General features: G+C 48.9%; 1 protein-coding gene across 1 annotated transcript in view; it reads right to left on the bottom strand.

The window, feature by feature from the left end:
* Positions 1 to 27,571, bottom strand: part of PSMA4 (proteasome 20S subunit alpha 4) — a 324,356-nt gene that overhangs the window by 225,298 nt on the left and 71,487 nt on the right. The window contains exon 5 of the mRNA XM_069642068.1: positions 2,003 to 2,080. Coding sequence (XP_069498169.1) covers positions 2,003 to 2,080 — 78 coding nt within the window. The remainder of the gene's footprint in view (positions 1 to 2,002; positions 2,081 to 27,571) is intronic.

Raw genomic sequence — 27,571 nt, 5'->3', positions numbered from 1 at the left:
CTTTCCCCAAGTGGCTCACTGCCGCCAGAGCCCTGGTTCCCTCTAGGCTGGACTACTGCAACAGCCTCTTCCTCAACCTACCCGCTTCTGCCCCGTGCCCTCTGCAACGCATCCAGAAAAGAACTGCAAGACTTATCCTTGGACTCAAGCCCAGGGATCGCATCTCCCAGTGGCTGCAAGGATCACATTCAAGACCCTCTGCATTGTCCTCAAGGCTTTATCTACCTGCAACGTTGCCTACCTTAATGATGTCCCTCACAAGCCCTCCGCTCATCTGCCTCCAGCGTTTTGCGAGTGAGCCAGTTCTCCAAGCAGATATTTGGAGTGAGATCCTTATCCTCAGCAGGTGTCTCCCTCTGGATAGCCTCCTTGCCACTCTCCGTCTTGAGCCTGATCTTCTTAAGTTCTGAAAACTCCTCAAGACCTTACTCTTCCTCTCCCTTCTCTCTCCCTCTACCCCGATAACCTAGCTCTTTGCCATTTTCCTCTTCGTCTCCCCTTCCTTACAGCTTGCTGACTGGCCGCCTGGTGTACCTCAGTGTCTCGCAGGTCCCGGCCACCCCCGCCAGTCCACTCTTGCACTTGCCTCACCGCACTTGAGAAATATCCCAAGAGAGTGGCTCTCTCTGCACTTAACCCAGTCTCCACCAACTGGGTGCACTTGGACCTCCTCCATTTGAACATCTGTGCACTTCACGATCCGAAAACACCATGCTCGAAGATTGTCCGTCTGTTTCCCCCCGTAAGCGCACTTGGCAAAACTGCAGAATCACCGTCAGGCCTATTTGCTGTGCCTCTACTATTAAATGTATCATGTGCACTTACTCTGCCTGTGCAGACTCTGAGCGACTGTTTGTCCCCCATGATCCCACCCTCCTTGAGTGCTTTGAAACACTTGCCTGTGTATAGGTGCTATATAAATAAACATTACCGTTACCAGGGCTCTTCAGTATAGGTTCACATGTCTTCCTTTGTCTGCACAGCTACACAGGATACTTGGCTCCTCTTCAGAAATGGCTGCAAGACTCTATTCTTATACTAAAGTTCAGGTGAGCACAGAAACTCAACCCAACCAATATTAGATCTTCCCACATACACCCAGTAGTGGCCCAATCAGGGACCACAGTGGAGAGGGGCGGGGGGGGGGGGGGACACATGCATACAATCCAGACATACTGAAACCAGTTTGTGGATTGGGACCAACCGGTCCCAGCAAACTTCCTGGCCTATGGCCTGCACTAGTCCGTAAGGTCAGTGTTCCTAGAGCTAGCATAGTGTGCAGAAAAAAGGGCCAAGGTCACAGGTTGTTGCGCCTCCATACATACTGGTGCCATCGTCGGGCCCAGTGGCAGAAAAGTTTGAGAACAGCAGCTGCACAGGGAGATATCAAAAATGAGGAATCTGTGGGAGTAAGGAGTCCACTAGAATAAACCATTTACTTTGCATTGCATGTTTTTAATAACACCTAGGCTTGGTTCCAAACAGGACTGTTTAATCTATACTTCACATATTTTGAGGTTACAACCACAGCAAGCATTCATGGTCAAAGATCATATCTAATGAACAAGTTGGATAAAGGCATGCTCATTAAATCCTGATTCAAGATAATTACAAACAAAGCAACATCGAGCAAACTGATGATTGAGGTTGATACACTTCAAAATAACATGTATACTTTTTATACAACATCATCTCAATGTGTGCAGTTTTAAAATAATACTTTCAAGGCCATTCTCAACTTATTGAATACATGTAGTTACAAACCTTTTTCGGAGTTCATGGTCACGGATTTGTTTCCCCTCTAGCTAATTCAGATCTTAAAAACAGTGAAAGGCCCAGTCCATTATCTCAAGAGTTGCGGACCTTACTCAAAATGTCATTACGTTCATGTTCGAACTACAGCTCATGAGGTATGATGAGTGGACAAAATTAAATTGCATTTAAAACATCAAATACAACTGGCTCAGCATTTAAAACATAGAAAAAGGAATTCAATTAGTACCTTTGAGCGATCAACCTCAATTCGTTTGTCAGAACGTTGGCATCCGAGGTAATTCCTGCAACACTACATGCCATATCACTGCCAGACAAAAAAAATGCAGTTAGCGTTTACCCATACTAAGAGGGGTCCATTCAAATAAATGCTTCTGAAAATACAAACAGAATGCACAAAATACAAATCCCTGACAAAACCCAGCACAACTATTTAGATGATTTAAATGAAAAACAAGAATAAATATGAGAAAGTCCTATTTTATCTAATCATGTTTTCCGACTTTGTTTTTTATTTACTCTTGAATGCAGATTTAATGCTAAAGTGAAGCAGGATTAATTTGTGGAATCTGGAAAAGAGGATGAAATAGTTATAAAAACACTCCTATTAGGAAACAATGTTCTTCCTGGAGCAGACGTGCGCACAATGCTTGGTGGGCAATGACTCATAATTTACTAGCTGTGCGTGAATGCACCATCTCAATTTTACCATTGACATTAAAAGTGATTCAGATTATCTAGGGAGGAAGGCTGAGAAAATGAGAACCTATTTTAAACAAAGATACAGCAGAACGTGTAGTGTAATCACCATACCTTCACATGCATCGCTGTAGACTATTAGTGGAAATAAGTGTGACAATTTAAGCTGGAAATACTCAATATTGGTGTAAGCTAAACGGGCCAGGTTCACAGAGTCAATGCACAAGTCATTAGAGAATGCAAAACACTAGTACCTACCCACACACTTTCAAAGTAGCTCTATGTACATTCCCTGAAAGCATGGACGCCAGCTAAAAAACAGAATGAAGGTGCAACTCTGGTTGTTGCTAAGGAAACCCATTATTAACGCCTGGCAAAATCTCTTGAGATCCCTGAAACAATCTTCCTAAGAAATTGATTTCAAAGTCTAAAGCCAAAAACTGTAATAGCATCTTCTCACCCATGAGCAGATTTAACGTACGAAACCAACAGCGGGCATTATGAGAACAAAAATGGCTCACAGGATGGTGAGGAGCAATGTAGTTCACATTAAATGTGTGACTAGCTCCATATAATTCTTTGTACACAAGACAGAGCCTTAATACAAACCATGCTTTTCACTGAAGCCAGTTCGGAGATCCTAAGTCTCAAGGGGCGTGGTCTAAGCATCCATATCAAGTGGGAATTACTGGTTGATCAGATTCTGCCCACTTTCAAGTCTTTGTATAATTTTGATAAATCTTTCTGACTAATTGTAAACCCGCAGAACCTTTTGCTTTGACTAGCTAACTTTTACCTTGTCCCTAAGTGAAGCAGAATATTTTTCCCCTCTCTCCTTTTACTCATTTTATGGACAATCTTTTTATTTCTGTATAGTGTATGGTTGAAGTTAGAGATTCCTACAGCATTTGGGCTTACGCTGAGTTGCCCCCATGGGCTCCCCTGTTAATTTCTCTTTCATGTACTTGGGTGAAATACAGTTCCCAATTAGTAAAGGGGGATTTTCATCCACCTCTACATTTTATATAGTGAGCCAGCACACCACACCTTATGTGGAGTGCTGGTGGATACCACGTATCCCCTCTCTTACTTACCTGGTAACATTTTGTTACAATTCTGAGTTTTACATGAATGGCTGGTCGCAGTGGCTTTATCTTTATGACTTAGTCTTCATTACTCGCAGGCTGTTAATTCAGCCCCGGTAATGCACAGAAGAGCCACCATTTTTCTAACGTGGTGGGCTCCTTTTTTCACCATTTCTTGCTTGCTGTATTTTGAGGTCTTCCCTTGCTATTCTAGGCAGGAACGACCTCAGTGAGATTCAGGTCTTCGGCGGAAATTCTTTATATTCCTAGCCAAGGCTCCAGAGTGTCTGAGAAGGCAGGAAAACTCTGCAGCCCTTTGTCTTTCACCTTGCCTGAAAGGAGTCCAGTCTCAATGGGGGCTGGCTGTCCTGATTGGACAGCCAGACTGCCTCTTGTTGTAAATTGCAGGGAGAGATTGAAGAAGTTGTGCTGTAGTTCCTATTAAATACTCAGAACCTGGAAGTTGCTGACAAGTCGACCACTGGAGCTGAAAGCGAAGAGGAAGATGAAAAGACGGCTGTAGCGATTTCCAGCAACCAGAGAGCCTGCTGTGTAACCGGAGCCTGCAGTAACCCTTCTTTCCAATCAGTCTGGGGATCCCAAAAAGGACGAATCGACCTGCATTTTGAGCCATCCCACGTCGTGCTGCAACCTTGCAGATCTGCAATACCCCAAATACCCTGGGACCTCGAGCCATTGTGTGGTGCAAGGTCTTCCGAATCGGACTGAAACTTTGGTGGCCTCCTCCTGGCTCTCCAGAGACACGATTTGGGTCCTTGAAGTCCCCGCACCAGAGTGCTGGACCAGATTAAAGGCGAGAATCCGACCAGCAATATTCAGTCTCCTCCTGGCTCCTGAAAAGGGTTTCAAAACCACAGAGCCACATGCAGCCGCGAGGAAACTCTTTCCTGGAGCCTTCCCCGTTGATCCCTGCTGCAAAATCCCTTCCAGTCTTCATGACAAGGAAGGAACAAGTTACTTACCTTTAACCGTTCTCCAGCGTGGGTCTGGCATGGATTCACATGCTCATGAATATTCCCAGTCATCAGGCTGGCAATCCTCAGTAAAGAAAAAAAAAAATCAGTCTCAGTTTCGTTTGAGCTGTCTTTCTTAGTAGTAACCAATCACTGGTCTCTGGGTCATACTGCCCCCAGCCAATGACTGCCCGCTCCCTAAGCCCCTCCCCTGGCAGCCATCTTCAGATTTGGTAGCACGTAAAGTGGCAGTATAACCAAGTGAAGAGCCGCAGAGGGGTAGGAGGGAGGGTACGCATGTGAATCCATGCCAGACACACACTGGATAACAACAGTTACAGGTAAGTAACTTGTTCCTTCTCCAGCAAGGGGTCTGGCATGGATTCACATGCTCATGAATGTAAGAATACATAGCAGTACACACATGCACAACCACGGGAGGTGGCAAGGCTCAACATTAAGAATTACATCAACTCAACATTAAGCATCTCTTACCTCCTCACCAGGCCCACCTTCAGGCGAACAGGTTGCGCAGCACTGCCTGGCCGACTCTGGACTCCTCCCTGGAATCGACGCAGTTGAATCTCGTGAAGGTGTGCGTCGACCTCCACGTAGCAGCCCTGCAGATGTCCAACAGGGGCACACCAGATAGGAACGCCGTGGTAGCAGTGATCGCTCTGGTCGAATGGGCTCTTGGACGGCCGGGCAACAGTCGGTTTGCCAACCGGTGACAGTTCATGATGCAGCCGGAGAGCCATCTGGAAATGGAAGCCTTCGAGAGGGCCTTCCCTTGGTTCACAGGTCCAAAGTTCACAAACAGCTGTGATGTCTTCGGAAAACTCTTCCTGCGGTCCACGTAGAACTTCAGCGCTCTAGCTACATCCAGCGAGTGCAAAGTTCTCTCGGCCGGCGACGAAGGCGACGGGAAGAAAACAGGTAACACCAAGGGCTCGTTGAGATGGAAGTCTGACGGCACCTTGGGCATGAAGGAGGGGTGCGTCCTCAGTACCACCCTCGTCTAGTGGAAAGTCAGGTATGGAGGTTTACAGGAAAGGGCCTGGATCTCTCCCACTCGTCGTGCGGAGGTGATGGCCACAAGAAACGCCGTCTTCCACGACAGGAACTTCAACGGCGCCGAATGCAGAGGCTCGAATGGCGGCCCCATGAGCCTCCTCAGCACCACGCTGGGGCTGGAGCCTTCACCGGCGGGAATAATCGGAACAATCCTTTCATAAACTCCTTCACTGGGCGATGGGACCACAGATAATCGTCACAGAGTTCTGGTGTAGCAGTAGATCGCCACTAGGGGCATCTTGATGGAGGCGTGCGCCAGCCCCGCCTTGGCCAGCGACAGTAGGTACAGCAGTACCTGGGGGGGGGGGGCGTAATCCGCGCAGCACCATACAGAGAACCTCTTCCACTTATGTCCATAGCACTTGAGTCGAGGACGCCCTGGCCTTTGCAAGCACCTCCTTGCAGTCCGTCGGGATATCGTACCCTAGTGCTGCAGGAGCCAGGCCTGCAAGTTCAGCGACCCTGGGTCGTGGTGGAGGATGGCGCCTCCTTCTCTGGAGAGGAGATCCGCGTCCGTTGACAGTTTGACTGGGGGCGGGGGGACGCTGACATGTCCAGAAGGTCCGGGAATCAGATCTGTCTCGGCCATGCCGGTGCGACGAGGATCATCCTGCACCGGGACCATCTGAGATGATTAAGGAGTAGCAGCAGCAACGGCAACGGTGGGAACGCATACAGGAACAGGCCGTCCCAGGGAAATGAGAAGGCATCGCCCATGCTCCCCGGCTGGGGAAACCTGCTGGAGAATCTCTGTCATTTGGCGTTCATCGCAAATAGATCGATCTGGGGATTGCCCCATCGTTGGAATAGCAGATCCACTTGATCGTGCCGCAGTTTCCACTCGTGGCACGAGCGCAGCTCCCTGCTGAGTGAGTCGGCGATGGTGTTCTTTATTACTGCCAGGTGGAAGGGCACCAGAAATATCCCCTGGGCAACGGCCCAGTGCCACAGATCCTGCGCCTCCTTGGATAGGGCTGTGGATCTGGTACCTCCCTGTTTCCGAATGTAGAACATCGTGGTGGTGTTGTTGGTGAAAATCCTCACCACTTTGCCCTTGAGGGATGGGAGGAACGACTTGAGGGCCCAGAACACGGGCCCAAGCTCCAGTGCGTTGATCTGGAGGGACCTCTCCTCCGGAAGCCAAAGCCCTCTTGCGTGGAGATCTCCAGTGTGCGCTCCCCATCCCTCCAGGGAGGCATCTGTCGTCACCGTCTCCTGATGCGCTGGGGTCTGAAAGTCCATACCCGCCGCTAGATCCGGTGGTGGGGCACCCGCGCGCATCGCTTGCCGGAAGGTCTCGTTGAGCGAAAGCCTGTCTTCGAAGCTGCCCGTCTCTTGCATCCAACGGGCGTCGAGGAATTGTAGTGGACGCATCCGTAGCCTGCACAGGCGCATGAGGTAGATGCATGAGGACCTCATGCCGGGAAGGGACTTGATGGACCACACCTTGGCCACCTCCATGGTCGACAGCCGCTGCACCTTGCCCAGAATGGCCTTTGTCCTTTCCTCCGAAGAGGCCACTCGTGCCACTGTGTCGAGCCTGGCTCCCAGGAACCGGGCGACCTGTGACGGAACCAGGTGGGATTTCGCAAAGTTGGAGAATCCCAGGGCAGCTGGGCAGTCTTCGCTGTGTGCTCGATGGCAAGTTCTCTTGTCCTTGCTCAGATGAGCCAGTCGTCCAGATAGGGGTAGACGTGGATCCCCTGCAGGTGCAGCCGCACCGCTACCGGTGCTAGGCACTTGGTGAATACCCTGGGTGCCGACTTCAATCCGAAGGGAAGGGCCTTGAACTGGTAGTGCCGCCCTTGGACTACGAATCTGAGAAACTTTCAATGTCCTTTTAGAATGGGGATGTGGAAGTATGCATCCTCCAAGTCCAGCGACAATAGGAAGTCGCCTTCCTCCAGTTGCCCCAGCACGTGCTAGAGGGTGACCATACGGAACTTCTGTTACTTGATGTACTTGTTTAAACGACGAAGGTCCAGAATGGGTCGCCACCCGCCGATCTTTCTTACGAGGAAGTATCAAGAGTAAACCCCGGAGCCTCTTTGGGACGAGCTCAATGGCCCCTTTCTTCAGCATCGCCCTTACTTCCAGCAGCAGTTGAGGGATGTGGTTTTCCTTCATGGCCACCGGTGGAATGCGGGGACACTTCTTTAGGAACTCAAGACTGTGCCCGCGGGCCAGGTCATCCAGCACCCAGCGGTCAGTGGAGATGGACTCCCACACACTGATTAAATTCGCCAGTCGGCCTCTCAGTGGGGGGCCCGACGCTACGGCCGGTTCAATCCTGCTTGGCAGCAGGCTTGCCGCCTTGGCCTCCTTGGCAACGACGACAAGCTCCCCCTGACTTGCCGCGTCTTCTGTAGGCCCCCTGCGACAAGGAGCGGGCCGCCTGCCGTTACGTCGCGAGCCGCCACCGAATCCTTTGGAGGCACCTTGCTTGCCTCCGGAGTTCCGAAAGGGCGGCCGTCATTGCTGCAAAACTCCCAAGGCCCGGGCTGTCTCCGTGTCGGCCTTGATGGCCTGCAGCGATTCATCCACTGTCTTGCCGAACAGGTTATTCCCGTCGAAAGGCATGTCCAAAATACTGGTTTGCACGTCCTGGCGGAAATCGGTTGCCTTAAGCCAACCACGCCGGCGAAGGCAAAAACTGTTGCCCATCTGGCGGAAACGGGTGACAGCAATGTCCGTGGTCACCGTTATGGCATGGTCCGACGCCACCTCGCCTTCCTGCAAGATCTTCAGAGCCTCAGCCCTCTTGTCATCAGGGAGGAAGTCCAGCAGAGGAGCAATCTTAAACCACAGCTCCGTCGTAGCGGGCCACAATCACGAGGGCATTGGCTGCTTTGATCGTAGTCGCCGCCGACAAGTTGACCCATCGTCCCATGGCGTCCAGTTTCTTCCCCCTGCTGTCCGGCGGGGAGGTCGAAGCAGTGGCCCCTGCCGCTTTCTTCTTGGCCGCCGCCGAGACGACCGAATCTGGGGTCGGCTGCGCCCTAAGGCACATGGGGCGGAATCCGGGACTCGTTACTTCTTCTCGTACCAGTCTCTCTTGGTAGGAATCGTAGACGGGTTCTTCAGGAGCCAAAGCCCCTCGTCCCAGATGTCATCAAGTAATGGGACAGAGGACCGTCGTCCTCTCTGCCTCACGCCGTTAATAGAGGAAAGCTTCCTTCTTTTCTTCGGGGCAGAGCTGGAAAAGCTGGGATGCCCTGACGATCATGATGTGGAAGGAGCCAATCTCGTCGGGCGGGGAGGCCCGAGGAGGTGGTGACAGAAGGTCCATCCCGTCGTCGTCATCCGTCGCCGTCTGTTCCCGTGTCATTCCTCGGATCAGGGTAAGGAGATGAAGGCCGAGAAGGCTGGAAGGGCGGGGCGAGTCCTCCTCCGCTTGTTTGGAGGACTTCCCGACGGTCCAGGCTCCGCTGTAGCCTGTAAGGGCAACCTTGTCCTCATCTCCGTACACAAGGCCTGGATCGCCATCAAGATTGCTCCCGAGTTGTCCTGAGGGCCAGGTGCCGGCTGCGACGGGCGCGACGGTTGGGGAGTGAGATCCTCCGCCTCCACAGGAACCTCGTCGGCACTGCCATCGCCCTCTTCGTCCGCCTCATCGGGATCCCTCCTGTGGGACCGGACCTCCTTGCACTTCTTGTTGAGGATCTTCACGAATCTAGCCAGCTCCTCTTCAGAGGCTGTGTCCATGATGGCCACTGGCCCCTCCCCTCTGTTTCCACCAGGGGTCTTATCGACGGGCTGAAAAGAGGATTCCCTCGGCAGTGACAGGGAAACTCTGGGCCCCGAGGTAGTCTCCACTGGGGGAGCCTCCACAGGCTTCGCCAGGGCCACCACGACTCCCCGTTAGAGGCCTTAGCCAGGTGAATGAAGGCCTTCACGACTTTAGGTGCGCCTGAGGCCTTCACCTTTTGGGGGCGGAGGGGTCACCACCTTGCGCCCCCTCGGCAGCTTATGTCGGGATCGACCAGGGCTTCTGCAGAAGCTTACCCGGGTTCTCCGATTTTCTCTTCCCCGAGCCAGAGCGTTGGCTCGTGGCGTCGGTGAAAGCGCGCCCTACCTGGCAGCCAAGGGGCCCGACCGTTCGGCGCTCCCGGTGCTTAGCCTTTTGTTGGGCCTCCATCGCAGAGCACCCTCAAAGGACTTAGAAGACTGCGCAGACCTCTTCTGCTTCTCGCCTACCACTGGGCTCTTCCCTTCCAGCCAGTTGGTGAGGCGGATCCGCCGATCCTTCATGGCCCGCTCCGACATGTTCTTCCAAAACGCACAGTCCTTCTCCACGTGCGTTTTGTCTTCGTGAAGGCAGTAGAGGCATCTAGAATGCTCGCCCTCCTTGAACACATTCTGCAATCCACATCCAGGGCAGTTCCTGAACAGCTTGGATCCCGGCATCAAGCTCCCTTTGTCCTGGGCCATGTCCACAGGGTAGGCCTTAAGGTCTTCTGGAATCCTCCAAGAAGCGTAACTCGATGAAAACTTCGCCCTTGAGGGGCGTAGAAAATTCTGAAACTGGTCCACCATTGAAGTAGAAACGGAGCTCGAGGCTCGATTGACCGAAAAAAAATGAGATTAAACTCTTTGAAAAATCACAAAACGCAGTAAAGGCTCGAGAGCTATAGCACAAGAACTCCCAACACTTGAACGTGCTGTAAAAATCTGAGGATGATTGCCAGGGACGGGGCTTAGGGAGCGGCCAGTCACTGGCTGGGGGCAGTATGACCCAGAGACCAGTAATTGGTTACTACAAAGAAAGACAGCTCAGAAACGAAACTGATTTTTTCAGTACCGAGGATTCCCAGCCTGACGACGAGGAATATTCATGAGCATGTGAATCCATGCCAGACCCCATGCTGGATAATTATTCGACCCGGTTTTTGGCTGCAGATCCTGAAGTCTCCCCTGCTACAGACTCTTTCTGTGCCGAGGTACTGTGTTGGCTGGGGTATTTACTTAACTTAAGCCTGTGTGATTTCTGAATAGCTTTTGGGTGTTTGTGATTGGGAGTCTCCTGATCCAGTTCACCCAGGCCCACTGCTATAATCCTCCTAGGGAGTCTTCACAGACGTCCCTGGACCCTAACTAACTCTTAAGTGAAATACTTACTTGTTTGAAGAGCCCTCCTCAGGAACTCTGATTTTCTCTGCAACTGAACCCTGTATCACCCTGCCCATAGTAGGCACCTAGACCACTAGGGCCCCTCTTCTGCCTCGGAGAGAACTCATGCAATAGACTAGGTATAAGATTCACCTAAGCAAGAAATGATGCACTTCACTAAAACTCCTCACTAAAGCTTCAAAGAAAGCATCCAACTTAATGGAATAGTGCGCTCAGAAATATCATTTGCTAAAATGATGGCCAATAGTCTAAAACATAGTTTAGACATATTTTGAATGAAAGTTCCTATGTAAACACTTTGAACAAACGAGGGAGCATCCATTTTGCCATTTCAGGCAGCCTCCTCAGCTCTGCCACTTTACGTTTTCGGTGCTCCAAAAGCCCAGGGAAGCACAGAAAACGTAAAATGAAGGCAAAAAGCAGAGGCGTTGCAATTAAAAATACAACGTTGTTGTATTTGTGATTGACATGGTTGGAAAACCACGGAAATCAAATACAACAAAGTCGTTATTCTGACTGCGGCAGCTTTCGCGTGGAGTCTCCTGGGCTCCCCCAACCCTGAGGGAGTTCAGGAGACTCCAAGCGAAAGCCGCCACAGTCAGAATAACAACGTTGTTTATTTGTAAATCCTGCGGCATTTACAAATACAACAATGTTGCATTTCTCACTGCGGCAGATTTCGCCTGGACTCACTCAGGGTTGGGGGAGCACAGGAGGCACCACGCGAAAGCCGCAGTAATGAGGAGCACTGTGGCATTTCAAAACACACCCGCGTTGTGTTTCTGTCTGCAGCAGCTTTCACTTTGAGCCTCCCGGGCTCCCAAGTGATAGCCACGGCAGGCAGAAACGCAACGCGATTAGGTTTCAAAAACGATGCGGTTTTTATTTTACAAGTTTCTTGGGCTCCTCCGGCTCGGAGGAGCTCGAGAAACATAAAAAGAAAACTGCAGCGTTTTTAACTACAACGGGCTCCACCAGGCCGGAAAACCTGAAAAAATAAATAAATAAAAACACGCAGCTAGTGCTCATTTAAAAAAAAAAGAACTAAGCACTTATCCAGATGCAGCTTTCCTGCCTGCAGTCTCTGGTTGCCTTCCTCCGGCACCAATGAAGCAAAAGCCACCCAGTGGTAGCTTTTGTTTATTACAACAGGCTGGCTTTTGCTTCATTAGTGCCGCAAGGGCAAGCACAGGAGGCATCCATTTCACAAAATGGATGCCTCGTAGTGCTTCCCATTTTTAAGTTTGAGCTTCATTTGCTCAATACTCTACATAGGGACTTTTAATACTTAAACTTCTCATTTGAGGAACCGATACAGGATAACCAGGCATGTCTGCTCATAAATCCAAGCTGTAGCTCCTTCAGAGAAGAACTGCCATAAAGTCGACTGCTAACTGTTCAGATACTAACTACTTCTGCTGAAAAACCTAGGGCCCCATCCAACTGAATGTACAAGGAGAATAGATGTACGAATTCCACAAAGAAGGCGAAAGGAAAGAGCCTTGTTACACCCTGCATGACAATCATCTCAGAGGACATTTCAATGAAGACTGAGCCATCAATTGAGATATATAAGACTAGAAAAGGTTAACCGACCAGTGGCATAAGCACAGATCAACTGCCAAATGCCAATGACAAATCTCAGAGAATGAAGGTATTAGGTAAGCTTTTCATATTTGTGATAAATCTTTCTGACTTGTGTCAACGCCAGAACATTTTGCTTGGACTTGGGGATTACTTGTTGTCCCCAGGTGAGTGAGAATATTTCCCCCCACTCACCTAGTCTTACTCTTTATATAGGTTGTTAGGGAGAATTTTCATTTCTGTGCTAATTTTCTTCAACCTTAGAGACCCCCAGCTCTTTTAATGGGCTTAGGACTTGTGATTTTTTTCCACCCGAGTGAGTGGGACCTTTTTCTCACTTCCTCGTGTATTTTTCTGTGATTTGATCTCTGGTGTTTTTGGAGTCTGACAAACTCCATATGCTTCTTTTTGCATTGTGTGTCACAGCACCTTCAGTGCAGTGACACAGGGAAGTCTTTCAGATTTCCCAAGGTTTAAATACCTTACTCTTGGATTAAGTACCGTTTCCAAGAGCAGTAAAGTGAAATTGACTTTACATCATAACTTTCTAGACCCAGAACACACATACAATAGGGTGGTGGAGGGGTTATATTTAGTAGCCCCTTTGTCTAGCTTCTCATGTAACATTTGTCATGTTACTCTTTACACAATTAATAGCTGGTGGCAGTGGTTACTTGTTACTACTGTGTTGTGTGTTGTATTGTGCAAAGTCCTTTACTCACCTGCAAGGCCCTACGTTTGATTCTTCTTTCTTCATCAAAAGACTTCTGAAAACAAGACTTTTACTCACCTTCAGGAAGTGCTTCAGTCCACATAGACTTTTGCCCATTGACATTGGCTCAGCCTGGTTCCCTGAATGACTCTTCTCTCCTCTATTTTATGTTACACCTATCCTTCCAGGAAGGGGTTAACTTACTCTGCATTGGGGGGTTCAAATGTATTTGCCTGCTTGAAGAATATTTGTGATCTCTTGTTTGTTCTGATAACCTTTCTTTTAACACTCTCAAAGCCTACTATGAATGCAACAGTAATATATCAATGTCCACAGTGCCTAGTTATTTAAGTCACCTGAGGGTGCAGGAATTGTCTGTGTGCCATCCCCAATGGGCCTTTACTGATTCTGAGAAACCTAAAAGTGTGCATTTCTGAAGTATATTTGAGTGTAGCTTTTATATTGCTCCTTCTGAAGAAGGCTTGTTTAAATGAGTGGTAAATACATTACTAAGTGTTTTATCAATAAACCTTGAGTATCAGCGTTTGTTTGAATACCTGTCACTGTGAATCTCTAACGCCACTACTGCTCACATTGACCCCGCTTGAGATAAGCCTGGCTGCTCAGCCACACTACCAACCTTTGCAGTTCAGACTTATACCAAAGGTTGGGACCCTATTGCCAGGAGTGAGGTTGTTGTAGTGCACCCAAAGGGTACTACTCCAAATCTCGAGCTAACACTTGCCCAAACCCGGTTGTAGTTTTTGAGGACCGCTGGGAGTCTGTCCTAGAAACTGGCGAGAGTTTGAGCCCCGTCTGTGCCCAAAGGGGTTGTTAGTGAGCTGTCCTAGTGATTTGAGGGTATCATATTCTTCCTTTGTGCTTTAAAGCGCATCCTCAACTGCTTTGCCATATAAAGCGTTGGGCTCAAGAGGCATGCTTAAGAATGTAGCCTCGGTCTCTAATTTGAACCCCGATTGGCGGAGCCATGCGCGGCGCTTGATCAGTGTGCCCTCTGTCATGATCCTTCCTGCATGGTCTGCTAGGATGCAGCTGGCTACCCTTTGCCCCTCAGTAATGGTGAGTGAGAGCCGGCTTTTTAGGGCCTCTGGGACAGAGTCTATCTGATTTTGTCCCACTTGTGGCAATTATAGCTGGCTAATAGTGTTGTGTTATTAGCTATCCTCTTCTGATAAGCTGTGGAGGAAGCTACCTTCCTGCCCAAGGTATACCTTTTTTTACTCCTTGTCCAGAGGGGCTTTGGCAGAGGCCAGAGGGGTTCCTGCTCTCTTTCTCCTAGTGGTGACTACCAGAGAGTCAGGCTTTAGCTGCCCCCTAATATATAAGGATTTTGAGGGGGCCAGTCTAAATTTTTTTTTCGATGCGCGGGTTGACTGCCTGTGTCAAAATGGGTCTAAGCAGAGAGGGTTGAATAAGTCTCTGGACCGACTGTAACAGAGGACAAATTGAGTTGCCGATTTTATATCGGCAAGGATTTCCTCCACAAAGTCTTTGTCGACTTGGGCCTATTGAGTGTCTATTTTGAAGTGTTCTGCAGCCTTTAGGAGCAGGTCATTATATTGCAGTTGGTGGTCTACCGGGGAGTCAGCCACTGGTGGGTCAGTGTGGTCTGGGGATTGGATGATGTATACGTCCTCATCGTCGTCATAATATTGGTCCAAGTCTCCTGTGTCCCCCTTGGTCCTCCGGGTCTGTTTATGAGCCAGTATCCTGTGAGCCTTGAGTGCTGTAATAATAAGTGTCCGAAGCCAGGTCGTGATGTGACGAGGTGGTAGCATGCGTGGTGTCTAGGTGGGCTTTTTTCAAGCGACTGCTGCCCCGCTCTCTGGGGTCCCCTGAAGGTTGGGGAGGACGTTGGGGTTATCAAAGAAGTTTATAAAACTGGACATTCTCAGGACCTTATTGAATTGTTCTGTGGTCCATTGGGTGGAGCTTGGCAAGGAGTATGCGGAAGATCTGGGACAAGGGTTTTCAAATGATGCATAGCTCCTCAAAGGGTGCCCTCAAGAGTAGTGCAATCTCTACTTTTAGCAGCATGTGACTTTTTAACATGGGGGGGGGTCAAAGATTTATGGTTTTCCGCCAATCTGACCTTTAGTAGGGTATCAGGGTATCAGGAACTTGTTTTCTAATTAACTTAATTTTGAGATTTTTGATCTCTTTCAGGAGGCCGTCGACACATCTTTCGATGGCTGGTTGTCGGCACCCGTGGACTTCCCAGATTTAGACGTGGTGTCAGAAACTGACTTTAATGTCTGTTTCGGTGGCCTGTCGTGTGGTGACCGTGAAGGTCCAGAGGTCAGGGAATATTCAGACCTTCCCCTCGACACTGTGTGTGGCTTACCAGTCAGTGATGTGGTCGACTTTCGGCCGTGGGGGCTGTGCTCAGTGTGATGCGACTTAGTAGTGCTTGAGCCGCTGGTTGTCGTCCCTGTAGCAGAACTGCCAGCCTGCCTGTTGGGGTCGTGGGCTCGCAAGCGGAAATCTGATGGATCCCGATCGCCCTCGGCGTCACTTAGGACGTTGATGCTGCCATCGCTGGAAACTCCCTTGATGTCCATGGCAGCCTCGGCCTGCATGGCGTGCTGAGCCCCGCGCTTGGTCTTGCAGTCCTTTAAAGTCTATGGTCTGAACAGTTTGCAAAACTTGCACTGTTCTTCGGTGTGGCCCCTGGGGAGATGAAGGTTACACACGTGGACAAATCATATCAAGGAAACTTCCTGTTACAGGAAGGGCAGAATTTAAAAGGAGCGTTTTTCATCATGTATAAGGATGGCAGCCTGGCGAAATACAAGGGAGTAAAGGGGAATATGCATTCTCTTAGCGAGACTGGAGTAGGAAACTGGAGTATGAAGCTCCCTGTGCTCTCCCTAATGTGCCAGGCCCAGGGTACATTAGACATCACTCTAGGGATAGTATTACTGGCACGCCCTGGCGACGTCCCTTTTCGAGTTTCGAAAACAAAAAATGTAATGCTCCACAGCTACCACTAGATGCCAGCCTATGCATAGCATGTGATCTAAGAAGATCCACAAGCCTCAGAAATATTCAATTTTTCATTTTCCTTCTCCTTTTCTTCTGTACGTTGCGTTAGTCTGTTGGGATGGGGTTTTATTTATAATATATGGATTAGTTGAATTGTAGTTTTCCGTGTGCCTTTCACTGAATATGAATTCTCTATTATTTGAGAGTATTGCATTGAAATTACTCCCGTTTATTACTTGTTCTTGAAATTCTAAATAAAATATTAATTTTTTTAAAAAGAAGAAAAATAAGAAAGTTAGTTGAGGGTCCAGGGACTTCAGAGAAGACACCCTAGGAGGATTCGGCAGTGGGCCTGGCTGGATGAACGGAATAGTGTCCTCCGAATCACAGAAAACACCCCAAAGCTATACAGAAATTACAAAGGCTTAAGGATGGTAAAATATCCCAGCCAATAAAGTACCTCAGCACAGAAGAAGAGTTGCAGCAGGAAGACTTCAGGATCTGCAGCCAAAAACCCAGTCGATGGATCATTTTGTCAAGAAATTATAAGTTACTCACTGTTAGGACGGTTTTTCTGAAGTGCTACCAACTTCGTGAAAACCATTCAACTGAGGAAGTACAAGACTCCACTCTTAGTATAAGGCCGTACCACCCGAGTACATGGTAGCGTAGACAGAGCAGCCAGGCTGGAGAGAGGGCTGTAGAATCAGTACAAATGAAATTGTAATACAAATGGTCCAAAGAAACACAAACACTATATATGTAAAAATAGTTGATTTATTTAAATCCAGATAGGCCCAGTTAAATCTAGGGGTAAATACGAACTAAGACATTATATGAAATTACATTTATAAAAACACAACACTATACTTGAAGTTACACAGACCAAAGCATAAACCTTATTTGGAACACCGGACAGTAGTTCTAGGAAGTCAAAACTTTTTCATACACATTCAGTATAGGTCACACCTATTCTTGGAGAGTAAAAAAACCATTGGTTACTTTCACAATTACATTCAGTAATGCAAGGGCAGTAGACCCTACCAGTTGTGCAGTGACCCTCAGTACAAATCACAATCAGACTTCTAGGTACAGTAAACAACTACAACGACTTTTGTGATAACACACAGTTCTACTAGGTGAGTAAAACCAAAGGATGAAATATTCAGTTACATGTGCTTTTGAGATCAGTGAAACAGATTGAGATAAGCAGTAACTCTTGTAACTTCTTTTTGGGATGGCACACAGCTAACTCAAGGTAAGTAAAACACACACACACTTAACCTTACAATGAAGGGGAAAGTAAAACCCAATGTTACACTTTACTGAATGACTCAACGTTATTCTAGGTAGGCAACAACCTAATACAGACTTATTCTGGACAGGTTAACAGCAAGTCAGGGGAAGCAAAACCCAGTTGGAGGACACTCATACAATTACCCTGCAGGAATAATCTGGTGAAACCAACATTATTTTAGGGAAGAGGCTCAACCCAATCACAGGAGAGTAATACACCTTCACATCTACTTTTTATTAGAATGGCAAAACAGTTTCTAAGGAAGAACAGATGTTAACCATACTTTTAAGAATAGTGCATCACACATCCAAGGTAAGTAAGACCTTTTGTAACTGTTCACTCTTAGAGTTACAGTTACCAACCAACTCTTTACAAGTAAGTAACTTTTAAACACTTCTTTTTTTTCTAGGCAAAAAACCCATTCCCTTAAAAGTCTTTCCCTTATTCTTGGAGCATGAGTGTGGTTAGGGGCAGAAGGGGGGGGGGGGGGTCACTAGGATCTAGGAAGACTATGCAAACAGGTGAGTACTTTACTTCTAGGGTTAGAAGAGGGCCCAGGGGCTTTACAGAAGTCACCCTAGCAGGATTCTAGCAGTGGGACTGTGTGATCTGGATGAGAGGCCTCCCATCACAGAAAACACCCCACACAGCTACACAGAAATCCTAACAGGCTTAGGATAAGTATATACCCATGCCAACAGAGTACCTCAGCATTGAAGAAGATTTTGCAGCAGGACTACGTCGGGATCTGCAGCCAAAAACCCGGTCAGTGGATTCCTTGTCGTGGTGACTGAAAAAAAGGACCTTGGAAGGAATGCAGCAGGGATCAATGGAGAAGGCTCTAGGCAAGGTTTTCCCTCGCGGCTGAATGCGGTTCTGTGGATTTGGCACTGTTAGGTAAAGATTTGGGGTAGTACCCTTAGGGTGCACTACAACAACTGTAGCCTCCTGGCAATTGGGACCCAACCTTTGGTATTAGTCTGAACTACACATGTTGGTAGTGTGGTCTAGCAGCCAGGCTCATCTCAAGAGGGTTCATTGTGAGCAGTTATGTAGTTACAGGGACATTCACATTGACAAGTATTCAAATAAACACTGATACTCAAGGTTTCTTGATAAAACAATTATTAATTTATTTACCAGTCATTTAAACAAGCCTTCTTCAGAAGGAACACTATAAAAGCAACACTCAAATACATTTAAAAAATCTACACTATTAGGTTTCTTAGATTCAGTAACTTCCCATTGGGGAGGACCCAGAGACAATTCCTACACCCTCAGGTGACATAAATAACTAGGAAACTTATAGTCATTAATATAGAACTGTTACATCCGAAGTAGGCAGAGGGTGTGTACAAAGTAAGGGTTAAAAAGAATAAACAAGAGATCTCAAATATTTCTTTAAGCAGGCAAATACCTTTGAACCTCCCCAATGCAGAGTGAGTTAACCCCTTCCTGGATAGGTGCAACACAAAACAGAGGAGAGAAGTCATTCAGGGAACCAGGCTAAGCCAATGTCAATGGGCAAAAGTCTATGTGGACTGAAGCACTTGTTGAAGGAGAGTCAAAATCTTTGCACAAGGCTTTTAGAAGTCTTTGATGAAGAAAGAAGAATCAAATATTGGGCTACAAGCCGGGAGACTTGTGAAGTAGAAGAGCAAGCAAATCTACAGTGAGAGGTAAGTTCTCTCAGACTTTAGAGTACCTTTGAGTTTGAAGAAAAGATGCAGCTGGTGACCTCTGTGTAGCTCTGCAGATCCTGTTGTTTCTGGGCCTCAGTCGTGGGGACAAGAGGGAGGACTTCTGGGGACTCCTGCACCACAACGGGACGGTCACCAACCGCAACCGGCAAACTTTCAAAGAAGTGGCACTTCGGTGTTTCAGCTTCTCGCGACTACCGCAAACATCAACACCGCGGTTCCTGGCTGTCGAGATGGACCTTCCTTGCTTCTGGCTTTTGCGCCTTGAAACACTTGTGTATAGGCACGTTATAAATGCCATTTATCATATCATATCTAGGGTCCCGCACTCTGTTGAGGGGGCTCAGGCTTGGTCAGTCCTGCTTCCTGGGAGTCCGGAGGATCTTCCTGGAGCTCTTGGCCAACTTAAAAGCAACACACACAAACTGGTGTTCCTCTCCCTGGCTATACTGTTTCCAGCAGCACTGTGTGGAAATTCAACCAGCTCCGAGATGGATGTCCAGGTGGCTTACTTTTGAGTTGATTGATCACCAACTCAAGGGGAGAAGTCGTCTTTGCAGAGCATCTCTGTCGAGGCGAACTTGGGGCTTCAGGACAGCAGCAGGACTTCACCGGGAAAACCAACGGTCCAGGAGATGCAGCAGGCGTCTTCTTCCTGTTCTTCTTCGGATTCCTTCATCCAGTGGTCGACTGCCTTCCAGCCAAAAAGGCCTCACCTTTAATGCAGGTTTCTCCAATTCATTCCAGTCTAGCTGCCCATCATACAGCAGGGTGACTGTTCTTGCCGGACAGCCAGCCAACCATCACAGAGTGCATTCAGGTCTCCTATGAGACTAAGCACAGGGAGTTTCAGGCACCTCCCTCACTTCCTGCCCCCACTCGACACTCTGGAGCCAGAGGCGGGTTTGACTCGTGAAGCCCGCCAAAGACAAAATGAACAAAGGGACCAAACCTGGTTTGGCACGCAGAGTAAATCTCAAGGAGGCCCAAAACAACAAGAAATGTCAAAAAAAGAAGACCTGGGCCATTTTGACCCATGGGTACTTTACTGTAGCTGCGAACGCAGCCTGTGGTAAAGACAGGACACGGTAGTAAAAAGTAACCACTGCCACCAGCCATTAATTGTGTAAAGGGTAACATAAAAAATGTTACATGAGAAGCTAGACAAAGGGACTACTAAGAAATCCCTCCAGCACCCTATTGTAAGATAGTGTGTGCTGGGTCTAGAAAGTTACACTGCACAGCAAAGTCAATTTGACTTTACAGCTCTTGGAAACAGTAGTTAAACCAAGAGTAAGGTATTAAAACCCTGGGAATTCTAAACGACTTCCCTGTGTCACTGCACTAAAGGTGCTGTGACACAAGGGAATAGTTTCTTACCTGTAACTCCATTTCTCCAGCATTGGTATCTTTCATGGATTCACATGCTTAGAATATTCCCCGTCGTCAGACTGGGACCCCTCGGTACACATATATAGCCTTTTCCAAAGGAAACTTTCGACACTTTTGTGTCCTATCTACGTCCTTCTAGGACCCGCCTACGCATGCTCCGCAGGCCGTGCTAGTATAAGAGGCCCGCCCCCGCGGCTCCCCTTCAGATTTCGGCCCCTTCAAAGTAGGAAGGGTTAAATTTATCACATACATTACAGGGGAGGTTGGCGGGCGCATGTGAATCCATGAAAGATACCAATGCTGGAGAAATGGAGTTACAGGTAGGAAACTATTCCCTTCTCCAGCATTGGATCTTTCATGGATTCACATGCTTAGAATATATTGTATAGCAGTAACGCTTGAGACGGCGGTGAGAATGTAATGTAACAATATATATCCTCACCCTACTACACAATGCATATCTACCGTAGGGATAAGTTAAGTCATATAACGTTGCCCACATAAAGTAGATCGCCCTTAAGAGGGTAGACAACAGAATCTCCACAGGGAGGAGCTTACCTTACTGAAACAGATGGTGCAGGACAGCTCTTACCATCTGCACCTCGTCTGCATGCTGCCTGGCAAGGCAGTAGTGGCGGGTAAACGTGTGGGGCACTGACCATGCCGCAGCTTGGCATATGTCCGTCAGCGGAATCCCAGCCCATAACGCTGTTGAGGAGGACATCGACCTTGTAGAATAAGCTCTAGGATGTCCTTGCAGTGGCCTTCCGGCCGTAGAGTGACAAAAAGCAATCGTCGACGAGACCCATCTAGACCAATCCCTGTTTAGAGATTGCTTTTCCTCTCGTCGACGGACCATATGCGACAAACAGTTGCCGAGTAGCCCTGATGTCTTGTGTACGATGTAGGTAGAATTTCAGAGCCCTCTTAACGTCCAGGGTATGAAGAGTTTTTTCTGCTGCCGATGATGGGAGTGGCGAAGAAAGTAGGCAGAACCACGGATGAGTGTTTGTGATATACCGTCGGAACCTTCGGGACGAAAATAGGGTTAGTTGCCAGGACGACCTTGTCCTTAAAGAATCTTAGGTAGGGCGGGTCCACGACCAGCGCTTGTAGTTCCGAGATACGTCTGGCTGATGTGATAGCTATCAAGAATGCCAACTTCCACGAAATGAATTTTATGTCGGACGTGGCCATAGGCTCGAAAGGCGATTTCATCAAGCCTGCCAACACTGTGTTGAGGCTCCACGTCGGGGGAAAATGTTTCACCGGGGGGAAAAGCTCGAAATAAACCCCGCATGAAGTGTTTTACCAGTCTGTCACTGAATAGAGGAGACGACTGCCTCTTCCTTGTGAACCTCGAGATGGCTGCCAGGTGTACCTTTATCGACGAGGGGGACAATCCCTTTTCTGCCAAGAGGAGCAGGTAAGGTAGAACTTGTTCCGGCGTCACCAACAATGGTTGTAGGCCCTGTTGTCCTCTACACCATTCACAGAATCTCTGCCACTTATAGGAGTAAGATTTGTTAGTAGAAGGGGCTCTAGCCGCCTGTAGAATTTTTTGGCAATCCTCTGAAATGTCTAAAGCGCCGAACTCCGAGAAGTCAGGAGCCAGGACGTAAGGTTGAGACTGTCCGGGTCGTGATGCCACACCGTGCCTCTGTCCCGGGATAGAAGGTACGGGACTTTCGGAAATGCTATGGGATGTTCCAGCGATAGATGGAGGAGGTCTGAGAACCACGGTTGCCTCGGCCAGTATGGTGTCACTAGAATCACCCGGCAATTGTATCTGCGTATCCACTATTGTTTTCCGTATGAGGGGAAACGGGGGGAAAGCATAGAGGAACATGTCCGTCCATGGGAAGGAGAACGCCTCCCCCACCGAACCCTCTTGGGGCCATCTGCTTGCAAATTGCTCGCATTTCTTGTTGTCTTTGGTCGCGAAGGCGTCCAGAGGGGGGTGACCCCATTTCTCGAACACTTTCCTCAAGTGACCCGTGTCCACTTCCCACTCGTGTATCTGGGCCATGCTTCTGCCGAGGGAGTCGGCTTGGCCGTTCCTCACTCCTGGAAGGTGATAAGCCACGAGGGAAATTTCGTGCTTCGATGCCCAATGCCATGTTTTCTGGGCTTCTATGGAAAGAGTCCTTGATCGGGTCCCTCCTTGTTTCCTCAGATAAAACATGGCTGTTGTATTGTCGGTCAGTATTCGCACTCTCGAACTCTTGATGTGTGGTAGGAACGCCTTCAAAGCCCATCGTACCGCTCTGAGTTCCAGTACGTTTATGTGTAGGAGTGACTCCGTTGGAGACCAGCGACCTTGCGTTTGGAGAGCACCCATGTGCGCTCCCCATCCGGTTAGGGACGCATCCGTAACTATGGTGCTCTGAAACTCCGGCTCCTGTAGGGGCACACCGTTGTTCAGATTGTGGGAACTCTGCCACCACTGAAGGATCCGACGTAGCTTGTCGTCGTCGACGGTTATCCTGTCCGACCACGATCCCTGAGCCTATGTCCATCGGTCCTCAAGGAATTCTTGGACTGGCCTCATGAATAGTCGACAGTTTCTCACCAGATGGATGCAGGATGCCATGGCCCCTAGGACCGAAACATACTTTCTCACTGAAATCCTGGTGTTTCGCCGTAGCCAGGCCGCTTGTTGAATGAGTCTTGAGGTCCTGTCGAGGGAAGGTTTCACCAGCCCTAACTGAGTCTCGAACTGTGCCCCCAAGAATACCAGCGTTCTCGATGGCAGCAGAGAGGATTTCTCGAAGTTTATGGCGAATCCTAGCCGTTGTAGAAGCTGCATGGTGGCTTGCAGACTTGTGTTGGTCGACGCTGGGGAGGATCCCCTTACCAGCCAGTCGTCGAGGTATGGGTATACATGGTGGCTTTGCTTCCTTAGCCAGGCAGCCACTGGAGCCAGGCATTTTGTGAACGTTCTGGGGGAGGTCTTGAGCCCGAAAGGAAGAACCGTGAATTGGTAGTGAGTTCGCCCTATTACAAAACGTAGGAATTTCCTGTGTTTCCGACACATTGGAATATGGAAATACGCGTCCTGTAAATCCAGGGATGCCAGGAAATCTCCCTTTTGAACTACGCGGATCACTTCCTGCAGAGTGAGCATCTTGAATTTCAGGTTCTTTAAGGACTTGTTGAGATCGCGTAAGTCTAGAATGAGACGCCATTTGCCGTTCGGCTTTTTTACGACGAAGTATCTCGAGTAGACTCCTTGACCTCTCTGCGATGTTGGAACTAATTCTATCACGCCCTTCGCTAACATGAGTGTAACCTCTTGTTGCAGTACCTTCATATGGGACTGAGCGGTGAACGCAGGTGGAATTTGCGGAGGGTTGTGTTTGAATTGCAGAGAGTGTCCGTTTCTTATGGTGTCTAACACCCATTGGTCCGTCGTTATCCTTTCCCATTCGTCGACATATGCTGAAACTCTTCCCCCCAAAACGTTTTGTGGTATGTCACTACTGATCTTTATTTTGCTTGTCTCTCGACGACGATGGGTATGATGGTCGTTTTCTGGAAGACTGGAAGTTTCGTCGACGGTTAGCCGATTGTGAGGCACATCGTTATCCCTGGGAGGGGTAAGACGATCTGGCAAAGGATCTGTCTCCAGAAGAGAATCTTGAATTACCTGAAGCCCCTCTCAAGGGACGAAAAGACTTGTAACTTCTGCCACTCTGGAGGGCACCCAATGAACGTGCCGTGTCCGAATCTTCTTTCATCCCTTTTAGGGCCTCGTCCACCTTCTCACCGAAAAGAAGGTCTCCCTCAAAGGGCATATCTAAGACCTTGTATTGCACTTCTGGCCTGAAGTAGGTACACTTAAGCCATGACTGTCGACGCAATACCACGCCATTGTTGACTTGCTTGAAGCCTGACTCAGCGAGATCCACTGCGATGTTTATTGCGTGATTTGAGGCTTCCTCACCCTCTCGGACCAGTAGCATCGCCGCCTTCCTCTGTTCTTCTGGAAGATGATCAAGCAGCGGAGCTAGTCTGTGCCACATCTCCCTATCGTATCTGGCCACAATTGCCAGAGAGTTTGCGGCCTTTACTGTGGTCGCTCCCACGGAGAGCACTTTCTTGCCAAAGGCATCTTGGCGTCTCGCCTCGTTCTCAGGAGTCGTCGTGCACTTGTGCTGTGCCTTTGCCTTCCTCGCTGCTGCCGCCAACACCACCGAGTCCGGTGTTGGTTGGGAGGATAAACACTTGGGGGTAGACTCTGGAGCCTTAAACTTTTTTTCTAGGCGTCCTTTCACTGCTGGTTCTGAGAATGGGTGTCTCATTGTCTGCAACCCCTCTTTCCATACATGGTCTAGTATTGGTATCGAGAACACCGACCTCCTTCTCTTGCCCATGTGGTCGAACAAAAAACAGTCCTTTTTCTGTTCTTCCTGGGACAGACCAAATTCTTTGCATGCCTTCGCCATCATAGAATGGAATGACGCAATGTCGTCCGGAGGGGACGGGTGAGCTGGGCTTCTGGGGTTTTCCAACTCCGCCTCTGACTCCCAGGTAGGATCCCTGGAGGGGGATAATGAGATATCCGACATGGCTCCCCTGTCAGACTCCGAATCTGGCAGCTCACCTTCCTCCTGTGCCAGTGTTGAGATTGGCGTGCGTGGGTGCGTCGGTTGATGGGACGGGCCCGGCTCGTCGACGAGTGACTGTGGCAGGCTTGCCTGGGGTAGTCGCTGGTCCAACGACTGCAACAAGGACTGAAGCGTGGACAGAATATCCAACAACAAAACCGATTGAGGATTCAGGAGAGGGGCAGATACCGGTGTAACGGATGCCCTCGTCGACGACTTGTCAGCCGCTCGTAGCCTTAGGTCTGTTGGGCCAGCAACTCTCTCGTTCTCGTCCTCCGAGGACAGCAACATAGCTTGTTCTTGTAGCAAAGGCTCCTGGGGGGGGTCGGGTCAAAGACTTCAGGCCTCCAGGCCTCCTGTAGGACCCCGTCGACGAGGCCCTCGTCGACGGGACTGTGGATGCCCCCTGTGCAAGTGGCAGGGAGGCGGCCGATGACTGGACCGCCGTCGACGAAGACTTCGAAGGTGGTTTTGGCGGTCCCGCCTTCTCCACACTGTGCCCGCTTTTACTCAACTCTCGACTCGTGGTCGATCTGTGATGATCGCCAGAGGAGGATTTCCTTTCCTTCTCATGCTTTTTTGATGAGGATGATTTCTTTTCCGAGGAGTCTCTAGTGGAGTGACTTCCAGACGACTCTTTTTCCGACGGCCTAGATTTCTTCGCCGGTGGTTCCAACGAGGCCGCGCGGCGTGATGTTTTCGCCGACTGTGTGGAGCCCACCTCCGAGGGGGGGGGGATGCCCCCGCTCCAACATTCAGCCATGCCACCAGGCGTCGGATCCGGTCTTTGAGGGTTTTTTGAGACAACCCCTTGCATATGTCGCAGGTATCCGCCGAATGGTGAGGGTGAAGGCAATATATGCAGTCCATATGTCCGTCCCCCTCGTAAACCTTTTTTAAGCCGCATGTCGCGAATGGACGGAACAGCGCTTTACCTGACACAGAGGACATTATTACTCGAAATCCAATGACGCAACCTAGTACAAAACAGTAGGACAACACGAGGAGATCCCACTACTTTGGAGACCGTTGAAATCTGAAGGGGAGCCGCGGGGGCGGGCCTCTTATACTAGCACGGCCTGCGGAGCATGCGTAGGCGGGTCCTAGAAGGGCATAGATAGGACACAAAAGTGTCGAAAGTTTCCTTTGGAAAAGGCTATATATGTGTACCGAGGGGTCCCAGTCTGACGACGGGGAATATTCTAAGCATGTGAATCCATGAAAGATCCAATGCTGGAGAATGCAAAAAAATGCTTATGGAGTTTGTCAGACTCCAGAAACCAAAAGAAACTTAGAATCACAAGAAAAATACATGAGCAAGTGGGAAAAAGGTCTCACTCTCTCTTAAAGTCCTAGAGTCCAGCAAAAGTGCAGGGGGTCTCTAAGGTAGAGAGGAATTAGCACATTTCTGAGAATTCCCCTTAACAGGCGCCTTTTCAAGGAGCAAAGAAGAACACAGAATTTTGCGGTTGAATTCTCATCGTTACAAAGGTCCTGCACTCTGTTGAGGGGACTTTTCAGACTATCCACCAGGATGCCCATAAAGTTTCAGCGAGATTCGAAATTGTTAAGACCGTGCACCGCACATTAGCTCGAGATCCCAGGGTATTGCAGCAACGCGTGGGATGGCTCAAAATGCATGTCTTCTTGAGTCTAATGGGACTCACCAGGCTCTGGGTCAGGGGTCATCATTTTCGGAGTCCCCATGTCGATTGGAAGGAAGGGCTACAGCAGGCTCTCCGGTCGCTGGAAATCGTCTCCACCGCTTTTCCTTCATCATCCTCTTCGGTTTCAGTTCTAGTGGTCGACTTGTCTTCAGCTTCCAGGTTTGCAGTATTTATCATGAATTACAACACAACTTCTGCATTCTCTCCCTGCATTTTACAAGAAGGGGTGGTCTGGTTGACCAATCAGGACAGCCAGCCCTCCACTGGGATTTGTCCCCATTCAGGTAAGGTGAAAGACAAAGGGCTGTGCAGTTTTGGACTCCTCCCTCGCTTCCTGCCCTCACAGACAGACTAGAGCCTGGGCAAGGAGTTCAGGGGACTCCCGCCGAAGATAAAAATCACACAAAGGAATTTCCAGCCCTGGATGTCAGGGGAAGGAACAAGAAAGGACAAACACTAAAATGGCAAAAAAGATGACCAGGGCCATTTTGGTCAAAATGAGCCCAGGTGCCTTTAGTGCAGCTGTGAACACAGCCAGCAGTAAAGGCGCACCAAAGTAATACAAGGCATCACTGCCACCATTGAAGTAAAGCGTGTCCCTGTAACAGAATTATTACAGTTTTAATGTGAAAGGGGATACATTGCATCTCCCCAGCACTCCACATAAGGTGGGGTGTGCTGGCTTCACAGAATAAAATGTAAAAGGAATCCAAAGATCCTTTCTACCCTTGGGAACTGTAGTTCTCTCAAGGTTAGCAGAAGAAAGTTAAAAGGGGAGCCCTTAGGCAACCCAGCAACAACAGGCACTTATTGCCAAAGAAGTTGTTAAAGAAGATAACTTTAAAAAGACAATGGAGAGTAAAAAGAG

This window comes from Ambystoma mexicanum, chromosome 1q, assembly GCF_040938575.1.
Source record: "Ambystoma mexicanum isolate Mex_15411 chromosome 1q, UKY_AmexF1_1, whole genome shotgun sequence".
NCBI lineage: Eukaryota > Metazoa > Chordata > Amphibia > Caudata > Ambystomatidae > Ambystoma > Ambystoma mexicanum.
Note: the sequence above shows the minus strand (reverse complement) of the source record. Positions and strands in the feature narration are given on the sequence as shown.